The 15,000-nt window shown below is 41.7% G+C and overlaps 1 protein-coding gene across 3 annotated transcripts in view; it reads left to right on the forward strand.

The window, feature by feature from the left end:
• The window catches only part of LOC138973388 (uncharacterized), a 58,021-nt gene that overhangs the window by 13,324 nt on the left and 29,697 nt on the right, over nt 1-15,000 (forward strand). For all 3 annotated transcript variants that reach the window (XM_070346104.1, XM_070346102.1, XM_070346103.1), the window contains exon 2: nt 7,732-8,130. In XM_070346104.1, coding sequence (XP_070202205.1) covers nt 7,732-8,130 — 399 coding nt within the window. The remainder of the gene's footprint in view (nt 1-7,731; nt 8,131-15,000) is intronic.

Genomic DNA, 15,000 nt, shown 5'->3' on the forward strand with positions numbered 1-15,000 from the left:
CAACTGAGAAGGTTATTTCCCTTTGACCATTAATATGTCCCTCTATAAGTCCTTGTAGAATCTTAATCCACCAATAACTCCCTAACCGTGTGTTTGACTGGTCCCAATTTTTGTAAGGACCGTCTCAGGAATGTATAGAACCTGTTCACCAAGTTTGGTGACGATCGGTCCGTTCATTCTTGAGATCTATATGCGAACACAAACAAACAAGCAAACACATCGACCGAATCCTATACACACCAATAACTCCCTAACCGTGTGTTTGACTGGTCCCAATGTTTGTAAGGACCGTCTCAGGAATGTATAGAACCTGTTCACCAAGTTTGGTGACGATCGGTCCGTTCATTCTTGAGATCTATATGCGAACACAAACACACAAACAAACAAACAAACAAACACATCGACCGAATCCTATACACACCCCTATACCGGGGGTGTAATACCAGTTCTTCGCGTGTAGAGGTCTTCCTATAGGCTGTCCTGAGTTGACCCCGAAGTCCACTTTGCGAAGGTTTTTTTTCTCCGAGAATTCAGCACCAAAGCTTCGCGGAGCGAACTTTGTTGAGAAGACTTCGCGAAGTCGATTTCGCCCAATTGGTTGAAACATGGTTTTAGTAGGGCCTAAAATAAAAATAGGTGTGGTTACGGTAACCCGACCTACCCTAATTTTAGGGGCCGATCCTATAACTTTTTATTACATTTGTCAAAAAAAAAAAAAAAAAAAAAAAAAAAAAAACCGAGTGCAAAAATCGCAATGAAAGCAAAAGCGCCCGAGTCGCACACTTATTTCCCTGTCAAGTAGGTTTAACTTGCACACATTAGAAAAAAAAGTTTAAAAAAAAAGTGATTGCCTACCTACCTACCCTATTTTTTTTGGCAATGTTACCGTAACCACACCTATTTTTTTTTTGTTTTTTGGCCTAGTGTCAGTTCCATGTTGCAGTCACTCGGATGGGAAACCCTAGAAAGTAGGCGCACCAAGACCCAACTCACAATGCTCCACAAAATCATCAACAACCTGGTAGATATCCCCCCAGACCCCTACCTCACCCCTGGCACTGGCAGAACTCGATCCAACCACAACCTTAAACTTCGCCAAATTTCCGCCCGTACAAACTATTTCAAATACAGCTTCTTCCCGCGTACCATCCCCGTGTGGAATTCCCTCCCGGCAGCTGCTGCTGAGGCTCCCTCTCTGGTATCTTTCAGAGGGGAGCTCTCCAAACTCTCATTCTAACTCCTCCCTACTCCTTATTTTATTTCAAAGTTAAAGTGGGGTCTCAGTTATATTCAGTTCCTCCTTGATCGTTTTGTTTCGTTTGACTACTTCCTGTATGCTTAAGTCTGTTCTATCCTCAGTACTTTTTATTTTTTTCTCCGTCTTTGTCCTCTTAAAGAGCGCTAGTCGCTAAAAGTCAGCAATTGACGACGTGACGAAAATATTCTGAAATTCTGAAATTCAGCATTTACATGATGAAAATAGTATTATGTCATTTCGCCCAACTAATAAAAGGCTATAGCTGAGCCCGAAGTTGACTTCACAAATTCTGTGCTAAAGTTTCGTGCAGCAAACTTCGTGGTGTAGACTTCACGACGTCGACTTCGCCAAAACAGTAACAGCTAGACGTACGCGATTCGATTTGGCAGCATGACTGATATGTGACCCTCCACCACGGAATGAGTCGCATGTCACCTTTGCATGATTTTCATATTTTTACATTTTTCTAAAGAGTATTTTATGCTCTATCCAGTGGTGAAAACCGTTTTAGAAAAGAGCGAAAACTGTTTGAGTTATAAGCCTGTGACTAAGGTGACATATGAGCTGGAAACTCTCCAAGAAACAGTCCTTACCTTGAAAATGATTCGGTTCGCCCACGCAGGTCTGACTAGGCTTTTACAAGGAATAATGTATCGATTGGACATTGGATTTCCCTTCTTTGAGCCATGTGACGTCAGAGACCAACAAAAATTGATATCAAGGCGGCCAGTCGAGACTACAACATAGTGCATGTTTGTGTCCGTTCAGTCGTAAAAGCAAAATGGAATTCTAACCAGAATTGATCGATACATAAATGTTATTTGTATTTTTGACCAAATTATGACATTTTACACAGATCTCGACAGTCATTGTTCACCTCGAGGAACACACTGACTGTCTCGATCTGTGTAAAATGTCATATTTTGGTCAAAAATACAAATAACGTATAATGCCATACCTCTTCTTGGACACGTGACAAAGAAATTTAACAGCATTGGTGTTTTCTGTGGTAGTGAGTCGGAACCGGTTTCGAGAGTACTGTTATTTAAGTCACTGTTGTCAATCTGCAAAATTAATCCATACAAAATCGCCATTTTTCACGTGAAGCTGTACAGGTGTTGATTTTTGGTATGTGTCCGAATATAAACCTGGGCAGATCTACGTCAGTGAACATAATCGTGAACGCGGTTTGGACTGGGGTGCCTGTACGTAACACCGCTGTTACAATATATGTATCCACTTTTTCTTGTACTTATCTTTTTCCCAAAATGTATGGACATGTAAGCAGCAAATCCAAAAACAAAGAGACTGCCAACGTTCCAAAATTGAGAATAAAAAAACAAGAAAGGTAGGTTGTTGGAACGTTTGTTATTGACACAACAAATGTATTTATGTGTGAATGTATTGTTTTGTTTTGTCACTAACAAACGTTCCAACAACCTACCTTTCTTGTTTTTTGATACATGTGAGCAGCAGCTAGATCATCATAGATTACGTGCTGTCATCCCTCGGCGTAATGGCGTGTAGCTATTTTTGTCTACCCCCGCATGTACCTGTTTGTCTTCTGGTCCAAAAGTGGAATGTAAGGTCATTATTTGCTTGTCACATGAGGTCATAGTGATACATAGTCACTGTGCATGTTTTGCCTTTTTGCGCACAAGAGATATAAAGAGATACTATCCACGAAAGAGATATTATCCACGAATGACCATCGGCGATTTGAAGCGATTCCTTACGCAGCAGAAACGATTTAGATTTCAACTGAATCAACAAGCACTTTTCAGATTAGTTTTAGAATAGCAAAAACTGACGGATAAAACTTCATTTTTTGCTCTTAGCAGAACTGTCAGAGAACAGAATCCAACGTGGGCTTTTGACAAGAAAATTAAACATAAACACCCTGACTGCTTGCTGTGATGAGCTGCACATTTTAAGATTGAATTTCGTAAAATGCCAGTAGTTGCTTTACGAAATTGATTCAGAAAAAAACCAGAGAGCTTCCAAGCTTTTTATGTTTGGTATGAGACTAAGTGGAGGGATAGTCTTGTCCAATGTAAGAGGCTGGTCAGATCTGAGAAGATGAGCCGATCATTTAACACGGGGAAGGAGTGTGCCCAACCTCTTCAGTGCCATGCTATGATTGCATTTTTGTATTCCTATTTGCCAGGACCAAATTTGTGACCCTCCACCACGGATTGAGTCGCATGTCACCTTTGCATGATTTTCATATTATTACATTTTCCTAAAGAGTTTGTTATGCTCTATCCAGTGGTGAAACCCGTTTTAGAAAAGAACGAAAACTGTTTGAGTTATAAACCTGTGACTAAGGTGACCCTCACACTGTTACCAGACACTCTCCGGACTTATATCAAGCCTAGCGCAGAACCGCGCGAGTTGACATGCGACTCATTTCGTGGTGGAGGGTCACATTTGACTTTTTAGGGTTGGTTTAAAAGACTGTGTACTACTCAGTCATTTATTGAGTTATCATTGTGACTTTTTGCATGTTTTTTGGTTATACCCTTGGCTATGATACTGTGTAATTGGAAATAGATTTGGGTTGTATTTGATTTTGAATATTTTAACATATATGTACATTTTTTAGAAAAAAATGACAAATTTGGAAGATAAACACATCTTTACAGCACATAAAACCATACAAAACACTGAAATAACTGGAGTTACTGTTTACTGTCCAACAATACAATATAGTAACAAAACAAAACTGAAAGTAAATGTTATTCGGTGAATTACTTTTCATATAACTTGATGTGCCTCAATTGGGGGTAAAAGAGACAGAATTTTGCGTTTTTTCCACTAGGTGTTCTAATCTGTCTGAGGTGTATTCATTTATCATGATTACTCAAAGATACTATACAAGTTCTTTTTGTTTTACCCTTGGGTATGATATAATCTAATAATTTCCAGATTTTCTTTGCTATCATTATCAGAAATATGGATGTAACATGAATTTTGAATACAAAAATAAACAAACTTGGAACACAAACAGAGTCCGCTTTACACATACAACAGTTGAAAACACAAGAAAATACCTGTAGTTCAGTGTTTTTGAATACACAGCATGAAAGGATAATGTGCATAGCTTACCTTTACTTCCAGTAAACGAATTTGGTGTGGTAATCCATGAAACAGAGCTTCTAATTATAAATATCCATCCATCAAGCTACGGTCAAAGGGATAGAACTGTAACAGTTGTTTGACGTTTTCTAGAGCTGTGGGGGAAAAAAAGAAGATGTATCTCCTTTTTATTCGTCAACACTCTCTGACGTGTTTGCTACGAGATAGTCTCGTATATATATGGGCACACAGGATGCACCTTTTTGCTACGAGACTATCTGGTAGCAGGCACTGAAGGGGTTTAATACGAGACCACACGAATCCAAAATCAAATAGACTGCCAAAGTTCCAAACTTCAGGATTAGAAAACAAGAAAAGTATGTTACAGGAACGTTCGACCCAGCGGTGTTTTTAAGTGGACATACAGACGAACCCTAATGGTACAGAAAATAAATGTATCTGATTAAAGCGAATTAAGAAAGGTATGATCATAGGAACCCTTTCATTGCGACAAAACAAAACGTAACGGTCATTGATCATCTTCGACCCAGCGGTTTTTTAAGTGGACATACCGACGAACCCTTATGATACAAAACAAAAACGTATCTGATCGTAATGCTCTTCACGGCGAAGGCCGATCTCTGCCAACTCTTAAGTACAATTCGCTTGTAGCATCGAATCCGTAACTCATGACGATAGACGAAACGGACGGCGATTGGATGGTGCCAGACATGATGATCAAATGTTTCCAACCGATATTCACGACTTTTTTTTGTATTGCTTTTTACCTAAATCTGTTACATCAATTCAGTTGTCAGCTACGGAACGAAGTGTATGATAACTGAATAAGTATGAAGTCTAATTCTCAAGCGAGGAGTGATGTATTGTCCTCAGTCTGAGCCGGTTTCTGTACCTGATAGTAGTTAGCCAATGATATGTAGTTCTACTAGATTTCGGTAATAAGATAGTCAATATGGCTGCACAAACATCGATGTAGACAAACTACCGTATCTCATAAGAAAAGAACCCTGACCGTTTCCTACGTATTGTACGCGTGTGAGAGAGGTTCACTCTACATTACACAACTACACGAAGGCAATCGCTTCAGGTCGATGTTGGTTTTTCATGGACAGTATCTCTTTAACGGAATGGACATGTCACTATGATGTCGACTTGGTAAGATAATTATGTAAATCGGCATAGTTGTGTTGACAGCCCGTTGTTTATTTGTATCGTGACAGTCTGTGTACTTTTAGAGTCACGTACGTAGTACTTCTATGTCTCTTGTTTTATGTTCTTTGTATCAAACACGCACGCCCGCGCACAGACACGTACGCACGCTCTTACACTCCCGCGCGCACACACACACACACACACACACACACACACACACACACACACACATATACACACATACACACACACACACACACACACACACATATACACACACACACACACACACACACACACGCGCGCGAGCACGCACACACACACACACACACACACGCACGCACGCACACACACACACACACACACACACACACACACACACACACACACACACACACACACATACTGTTTAAACGGGTACTGTAGAAATGTGGTGCACTGAGTGCTGGTGTTACGGTGAAACCTCCGTGTTAAGTCCCTTTGTGTTAAGACCTTGTTTCCCAAGATGCTCTCTTCCTAAAGTCTGGCAATGTACCTCCATTTTAAGACTTAAAGCCATATGTACTCGATGACTATACACGCTAATTGCTTTACCAACAGCTGGAGACATGCTAAATTAAGTTCCCTGCAAAATATTGTGGTCTAGGACCCCTTCAATGTTGAGATATGTTAATTTTCATTTTGATCTGGATCGTCCTATTTATAGATTTGCCAACAGAGGTAGCGTTGACGCAAGGGAAATAACTCCGCGTCTTTGTTTACATCCAAAGTTTTTGAGACTCTAAAACAAGCTGTAATGCATGTATATGGTCCGCGCATGGCGACATATCGTCATTACATGGTCTTATGGTGCGTTTGACATCGATTATGGGCAAACTACACTTTGTAAACACGGGAGCGCGTACATATGCCTTTAATTTTCTCAGACATTTGTTAGGTCTTAAACGAGTGTTTTGTTTTATTGATATCGGTGATCTTTCAAAAACAGGATTTATATTGTTATACTCCTTCGCGAAGCGGCCAACCCGTGGGGTCACAGTCCACTGATCAGGACTCCCTTTAAATAAAATGTATGATTATTTTTTAAGTGTTGCATTGTCTTCCTCTTCTTCTTCTCCATCGTCTGCACATGATTTGACCTGGCAGATCGGGAAAAAATGTCGACTTTTAACCCAACCTTGCGCAGCCGGGATTCGGACACTCAACCTTACACTTGGAAGGCCGGCGTCTCCTCCACTAGACCATTGCGCCCGTCCTAAGCGTCTTTTTATTTTTATTTTTATTTTGCATAAACTAATCGTTATTTAATTTTTGTGTTTTTTTTCAACTTTTGATTGTCTTACTTACTTAGGCTCTTTGCCCTCAAAGGTTTTTTTCTCTGGTTCTGTTCAGCTGTTGCCTTGCCTCTTAAGCTCTGCCTCTGTGTCACGCCTCCAGTTGTTCCCTGGCCTTCCTCTCTTTCTTTTCTCCTGCGGGTACCATGTGAGAGCCTCGCGTGTGATGCTGAATGTTGGTTTTCTGAGGGTGTGTCCTATCCAGCTCCTGGCCCGCCCTTTGCCACAGCTCTTCGTTACAGATTGTGTCTGTCCACCTGAGCTTAAAGATGCGCTTCAGACAGGTGTTAATGAATGTCTGATTAATCTTCTGCTGCGTCACCTTGGTTGCGTCTCCGATTTGACATTGGAGCTGAAGATGTTAATTTGATGGTTGTGCTGATGTCTCTGGAGGCCCAGATATTCTTTAACGTGATGAAGGCTGAAAAACAAAAGAAATCGGTACTCACCAACACAAGGACACCACAGACAATGACAGAGTCAAATTTTTCGCCCATGGAGGCTTCTTCGGGACAACACATACAACGGAAAACTTTTGTGTTTCAACTTTGTTGATCTCACCCACAGTTACCTTGTTAAGATGGTGAAGGCTGGTCGTGCCTTCCCTGCCAGCGCTGCATTGTGAGCCCCTTATTGTCCCCATGTTATTTTGCACATGTCTTCTGGGGCCCAGTTAGCCGATCTGGGTCCCACATGGGTAGCATCTGGGGTAACCACGAACGGAGTGGAAAAATGCCGCCCACACTCATCCTGTATGTTCCCCCACATAAAGCAGAACTACACAGCCAGCACGGCATCCATATGTTCCCCACATAAAGTAAAGCTATTGCCAGTCCTTTTTAGCCATTTGTTTTATCGATTCTTTCGTCCGTCCTCCTTGCTATGCAGTGCTCGCCCCGACCCTGGGTCAGCAGCGGTTCCAAGTGGCCAACCCCTGGGGTCACGGGCCTCTGATCAAGACGCCCACCGCCCCGGTCCAGCAGCCGTACCAGCAACCACAGGCCCAGCCCAGGCCAGCCTACCCCGCACAGCAACAGGCTCAGGCTTGGCCCCCCCAGCAGCAACCCCAAGCCAGGCCCGCTTGGCCTCAACAGCCGCAACAGCCTCAGGCCCAGGCTCAGGCCAGGCCAGCCTACCCGCAGCAGCAGTACTACCAACCACAACCTCAGCCTCAGCCGAGACCGCAGGCACCTGCTCACTGGGGCGCGCACAGCCATGCGGCTCCCGTGAATCCCGCCGCTGCTGCTGCGGCTCCTCCGGTTGCACCGCCGACTACTCCAGCAGCAAGTATGAATTGATTTGGGGTTTTAGTTTTGTTGTTGTTGTCGGTGGGGGTGGTTAGGGTGGCGGTGGTGGCGGTGTTGTTGTTGTTGTTGTTGTTGTTGTTGGTGGTGGTGGTGGTGGTGTTGTTATTGTTGTTGATGTTGTTGTTGTTGTTGATGCTGTTGTTGTTGTTGTCTACCTGACTCTCTGTGCTCGTCGTTGTGTGTATGTCCCTGGTGTCTGTCTGCCCGACTCTTGTTCTGTTCATCTGTCTCGGTCTTTCTATTCATGGTTTGTATTTTTTTCTTACGACTCTTTCTGTCTTATTTCTGTTTGTGCATCTCTCTCTCTCTCTCTCTCTCTCTCTCTCTCTCTCTCTCTCTCTCTCTCTCTCTCTCTCTCTCTCTCTCTCTCTCCTCCTCCCTCCCTCCCTCCCTCCCTCTCTCTCTCCCTCTCTTTCTCTTTCGCTTCCTCCCTCCCTTCCTCTCTCTCTCTTCCTCCCTCCCTCTCTCTCTCTCTCTCTCTCTTTCTCTCTCCCTCCCTCTCTCTCTATCTCCCTCCCTCCATTTCTTTCTCTCTATTCCTCCCTCCCTCCCTCCCTCCCTCCCTCCCTCTCTTCCTCCCTCCCTCCCTCCCTCCCTCCCTTCCCACCTCTCTCCCCCTCCCCCTCCCCCTCTCCCTCTCTCTCTCTCTCTCCCTCCCTCCCTCCCTCTCTCCCTCCCTCTCTCTCTCTCTCCCTCTCTCTCTCTCTCTCTCTCTTCATGTTTCCATCGCTATCCCCCATCTCTCTCCAACATGTAAGTTGGATATCACATTCTCTCGGCTTAAAAGTGACAAGAATTACAAGGAAGTCAGGAAAATGAACAGCACACAAAAAAAGGGAGAGAGAGAATGAGAGAGAGGGAGAGGGAGAGGGAGAGAGAGAGGGGGAGAGAGAGAGAGAGAGAGAGAGAGAATAAGAGAGAGAGCTGAGACAGAGACAGAGACAGTCAAACAGAGAGACAGACAGAGACAGAGACAGAGAACGCGCACACATAGGTATTGTTTAAATGTATTCCATCCACTCAATATCTCCTTTCGTATAATCCAGCTCGTGTTTAAAATTCTAAGTGAGAAATAACGTGTTTTGTCCTACCTCGCATCGGGAAGCGAGCATTAACTTGATAACAGTACTAGTGACACATCAGGCTTAACAGCATAGCTGTTCCATGGTAATTGTCGACGTAGTTTTAAGTATGACAAGTTTACCAGGATGTTCTTCCTTTTCATTTGTCACAAACACGATGTGCTTTGTAACCCAAAATGCATTCGCCACTGACATCAGAAATACAGGCCAAGGGTATAACTCGTTATAGAAGATGCGTGTTTATCTATGTCCATATCACAATATAAAGCTTTTTCTTTCACCGTAAAGTAGTCATCAATTTTTATTTTATTTTTTTATTTTTTTATTTTTACCTTTGCCTGATTAAGTAATCGTGTTTGTTTCTGTGTTCTTCTGCAATTGAAAATTAAACGTGCATTCAACTTTCGGCTCGTAAACCCTCGTACGTACATCATCATACAGAAAACATTCCTTTTCTTGGAAATAGAAACACCAGGTCCAGTGACCTCGGACACTCCTTTTTGTATCATCGTGATGCAAGCAACACAGGACATGTATATTTTAAGTCATATCCTTAATAAATCGTCTTTTTATTCGACTCTCCATGATTGTAAGTGACAGACGATTACGAGGAACATTTACGACTTAAGACCTTAGAGTCTTCATCTATAAATATAATGTATATCATTTGTCATCTTCACGACTTGGAAAGACATGCAAATTTGCTATTTTGGCAGACAAGTACCACGAACTCGATAAATTAACCTTGACGAATTTACAACCTCATTTTTCATTGTAGCTAGGATTTAAAAAAAATAGTTTGTCATCTAATCGTCTTATACAAACATTTAAAAAAAATAAAAACAAGACAAGACTTGATAGACAAAAATGTCTTCACCTCTCTTATGACATCAATGGCAATATGCGCCAGTCGCTCTCAAAGTTTCTTCGAGTGAACCTATCGAAATCAGACAATGTCTGTCCAGAGCCTGTCGCAGACCAATAATGTGTCTTATTCCCGTAATTGCAGACGCATATGTGACCACTACATTCTGCCCAGCTCCACAAGGACACTGTCGATTCATTCACATGTTGATTACAGCATGGGGAGAGTGTGGCGAGTCGTAACCTTATCTTGTTCATTGGTTTGATGATCCCCCGAAAGCGCCGTATGGCTGCCTGAATGGCGGGTTAAAAACGGTCATACACGTATAAAACCCACTCGTGCAAAAACATGAGTGAACGTGGGAGTTTCAGCCCATGAACGAAGAAGAAGAAAGATTTTTTTGGTGACAGCAATTTCAGCAATGGAAAAAAAGCGTTGTGGATTCACTGACATCAAAAACATTTCCATTCAAAGTTTTTTGTACAGCAGTAATTCTCCTTATTCCCGCAATTGCAGAAGCATATACGACAGATATATCCTTACGATCTTCATAAGAACATTGTCCGTCCTTAAACAAGTTGACGAGCGCATGGAAAAAGCGTGGCCAATCCTAGAGTTACCTTGTTCAAGTGAACCAACAGACATTGAACAAGACTAATGTCCATGCAATCAGTCTGCCGCTTCATGAATATGTCTCCTTCTACCGCTAATTGTAGATGCATGTGACAGACACATCCGTTCCCGTTCTACATGCTTGTGATTCATATGTCATGACAGCGATGGAATAAGGCCTAAAAAAAATAGGTGTGGTTACGGTAACCCGACCTACCCTATTTTTAGGGGCCGATCCTTTAACTTTTTATTACATTTGTCACCAAACAAACAAAAACGAGTGCAAAAAACGCAATGAAAGCGAAAGCGCCCGAGTCGCACACTTATTTCCCTGTCAAGTAGGTTTAATTTGTACACATTAGAAAAAAGTTTTTAAAAAAAAGTGATTGCCTACCTACCTACCCTATTTTTTTGGCTATGTTACCGTAACCACACCTATTTTTTTTTTTTGGCCTAAGCGCAGTCAATCCTAATGTGACCTTGTTCGAGTTAGCCCCTTTGACCTTGGACATGCACGCGCAGGGTCAATCCGTTTCTGTTATGTGAACTTATTGAGGTCTTTGTGGATGTGTGTGTGTGACAGACTGACATCGTCTTTTCGTAACATAATTATTATTGGACTAAACAAGTGCTGACTCTGCCAGAGATAAGACATTAAAGACATATTGATTGATTGATTGAGATAAGACATAAGACTTTATTACACCTATTAAGGAGTGTGTCACGACCTTGAGTTCCTTTCCATAATGTAAATAATCGAAAACTGTCTTTATGTAAATTGTTAACTAAATTCTTCCGGCAGTCTGTTGCAATTTGTCAACTCATTTTTCCGACTCTAGACATGGATTCACGGTGGCAACAGACATCTTACAAACTCAGTCCCTGTAAACTGACAATGGATTGACGTAGGGCATGGGCTATCACAGGGTCATCCAGTACTGTCACCTCTGGGTTGTGTCCAGTTATGCTGGGTCATTGTTATAGTAAAGTGGACCCCACCACCCCCTTGTCAGAGCCCCCGAGTGAAAAGTCCCTCGGATAATATTTTGTGTAAAATTTACGGATTGTTTTTGCTTACTGTGTAAGGGCTTGACTGTCTGCCATGTTCTTCTTGTACATTTTTTTGAATACACCACTAAACTATAAACCGTATACGTAGGCTTCTTGTTGTTTTCACCTTATGTCGATGTACATTTCCTGAACATGTAAATATGAATAAAAACATTGTTTAAACCAAAAGTCCCTCGCTTTTAAGACTGTGTTCTAAGATTCCTTCTTACCCTTCTTCCTTCCCCGGTACAAACACAAAACAAACAAAAACAGAATGTAAAAAGCGCAATAAATAACCTGACAAACTATTTGATGATAAGTATTGTTTCACGCCCTCACGGTAAAACCATTAGGGACGTGTTCCCGGGTTTGACCCCGACTTTAGATGGTAAAGACTATTTCTGAATAACCTCTATTTTTGAACACGGATTTGACGAGAGTAGGCGAGCCTCCCTGTGAAGTTAGAAACATGGCGGATGCACAGCTTACAATCCCATTGGCTGTTCAAGGCTATACACCGACGAGTGCAGACAACTCTTCCGGTATCAACCACTTGTGTTTAATTTCTTGCCTAGTAGGTAGCACAACATCGTTTCTTATAAACAGTCTCGCTTCCTTGCACAGCACAACACTTCATTTCCCAAATAGTCTCTTGTACTCGGGACAGTAAGAGCTAAATTGCATAGCAAGCGGCCAGCCGCAAGCAATTATACTCTCTGCGAAACAGGCGTCTTGACACTGATCCCTGGCGTTGAACGTGACCGCATTCGCGGGAAGAATATTATCTTTAGCTAACGTCAGCCACTTACACTATGATCCAAAATACAAAGGTCACTCGACCGTTGACGTACAGGACAGGAAAACGTCACGATAAAGGTCACACACGCCTGACAGACTAGCGGCAGTGAAAAGAATTTACTTCCTTCTTTGCTGTCACTCTGGCCAAGGGAGATGATTCATAACACTATTACAGAGTTGCCGTTCTTCCGGTCTCATTTTAGCCAAGGGAGATGATTCACAACACTGTTATAGAGTTACCGTTCTTCCGTTCTCATGTTGGCCAAGGGAGTTGATTCTGAACACTGTTATAGAGTTACCGTTCTTCCCGTCTCTTTGGCCCGCCATCTTGAAAGATTTGTGTTTTATGGTTTAGGCAGTTGAAACAAGACAAAGAAGGATTGAGTACACTGACGAAGGTCTTATAGAGCTGACTGCTTGGAGTAATAGTTTGTCGGTTGTTCTTCTTCTCCGACTGTATACCTGTTTGCTTTGCTTTGATTTGCGCGCGCGCGTGTGTGTGTGTGTGTGTGTGTGTGTGTGTGTGTGTGTGTGTATGTGTGTGTGTGTGTGTGTGTTTGAGTGATTGCGCGCGTGCGTATGTGTGTGTGTGTGTGTGTGTGTGTGTGTGTGTGTGTGCGTGTGTGTGTGTGTGTGTGTGTGTGTGTGTGCTCGCGCACGATCGACACCGGCATCAATAGAAATGGCATATACAAGAAATACGCAAAATAGCGAAACAAAACAACTTGTTCTTGATAGATAATTGGTTTGACTTTCTCCTCGTATGTCAAAGTTGGCAAACTTTTGCCTATTCTGAATAATCGTCTTTTTTTGAATTGGTACTTTACATTTTCGTCAGGTCGATTTGGGGGTACCCTTATTTGGGAAGGCGGTCACGTGACCCTTGTAGAAAAAATAAAAAATCTTTGATCCGAAAAGAGTTCCATACAGCCACGTTGACTGCCTGTCATGGCATGGACAGTTTGAATGAAATGACACGGGAATGAATGGTAAAGTTGGGGTGCGAAAATGGGTGCAAACATGTGTATGCCTAGTATTTAAAAAGAATTCAGTTTTAGAAAAAGAGCTTTGTACAACATAGTGCGTAATACTGTTACGGTGGCGAACAAAAGTTGTGCTTAGCAACATCAAGTACGTCACTCCAACTTGGAACAATTAGGGTATTGTTCTGAAATGTGTGTTATTCTGTCTTCAGGTAGTAAAGTGTGTCGGGTTTTTTTTTGTCGGACATTAATAATGGCACAGTTTTACCCCAGAAGAACGAAGAGAGAGATGTCGTTTACATAAATATCTGTCATCAAGAAGATGTTGCATTTCCACCTGTTGCTACACAATTTTGTCCTTTAGTGTATAGATAATATATTGTTTGTTTGTTTGTTTGTTTGTTTGTTTGTTTGTTTGTTTGGTTTTTTTCCTACGTCTTGTTAAACACAGCGTGAGTTCTACAAATAATTAAACCAAATAAGCAATACTCAAAATCCTTTTACCCGCTTCACCCCCCACCCCCCACCCCTCAAAAAATATGAAAATAAATAGAAGTAGAATAAACAAATAAAATACATGTGAAAGTAATAAAGCATATAACATCTTTTTACATTTAGTCAAGTTTTGACTAAATGTTTTAACGTAGAGGGGGGAATCGAGACGAGGGTCGTGGTGTATGTGAGTGAGTGTGTGTGTGTAGAGCGATTCAGAGAAAACTACTGGACCGATCTTCATGAAACTTGACATGAGAGATCCTGAGTATGGTATCTCCAGATATTTTTTTCATTTTTTTGATAAATAGCTTTGATGACGTCATATCCGGCTTTTCGTAAAAGTTGAGGCGGCACTGTCACGCTCTCATTTTTCAACCAAATTGGATGAAATTTTGGTCAAGTAATCTTCGACAAAGCCCGGACTTTGGTATTGCATTTCAGCTTGGAGGCTTAAAAATTAATTAATGAGTTTGCTCATTAAAGTTGTCATTAAAATCGATTTTTCGCAAACAGATTTAAAATTGATTGCATCGTATTCTTCATCATATTCTGAATCTAAAAATATATACATATGTCATGTTTACTCTTAAAATGTGATCACAATTAACGAAAATAGATTAATTAGTCTTACGATACGCTTGACACATTTAAAATTAAAACACAGTTATGCAAGCATTTACATCTACATTCATAGTCAACAACGCTTAATTAAAAGCATACACCCTCAAACATACATTACAAAAAATTCTTCCACTAACTAAGTAATAAAAACATGAATAAAATAGGTAGTGAAAACAAGGAAATACCAGCTGAATACCCTTAATATATTTCTAGTACGTGTTTTTGGCTTCTAGTGCGTATAGGACGCAGGGACGCGCGCTATGGGGAGCCCTGTCTCAACACTCAAACAAATTAATCCGTTGGTCTAAACATCAACACTGAGCCAAAAAGTCTTCAATGAGACT

Source organism: Littorina saxatilis, linkage group LG8 (genome assembly GCF_037325665.1).
Source record: "Littorina saxatilis isolate snail1 linkage group LG8, US_GU_Lsax_2.0, whole genome shotgun sequence".
NCBI classification, from domain to species: domain Eukaryota; kingdom Metazoa; phylum Mollusca; class Gastropoda; order Littorinimorpha; family Littorinidae; genus Littorina; species Littorina saxatilis.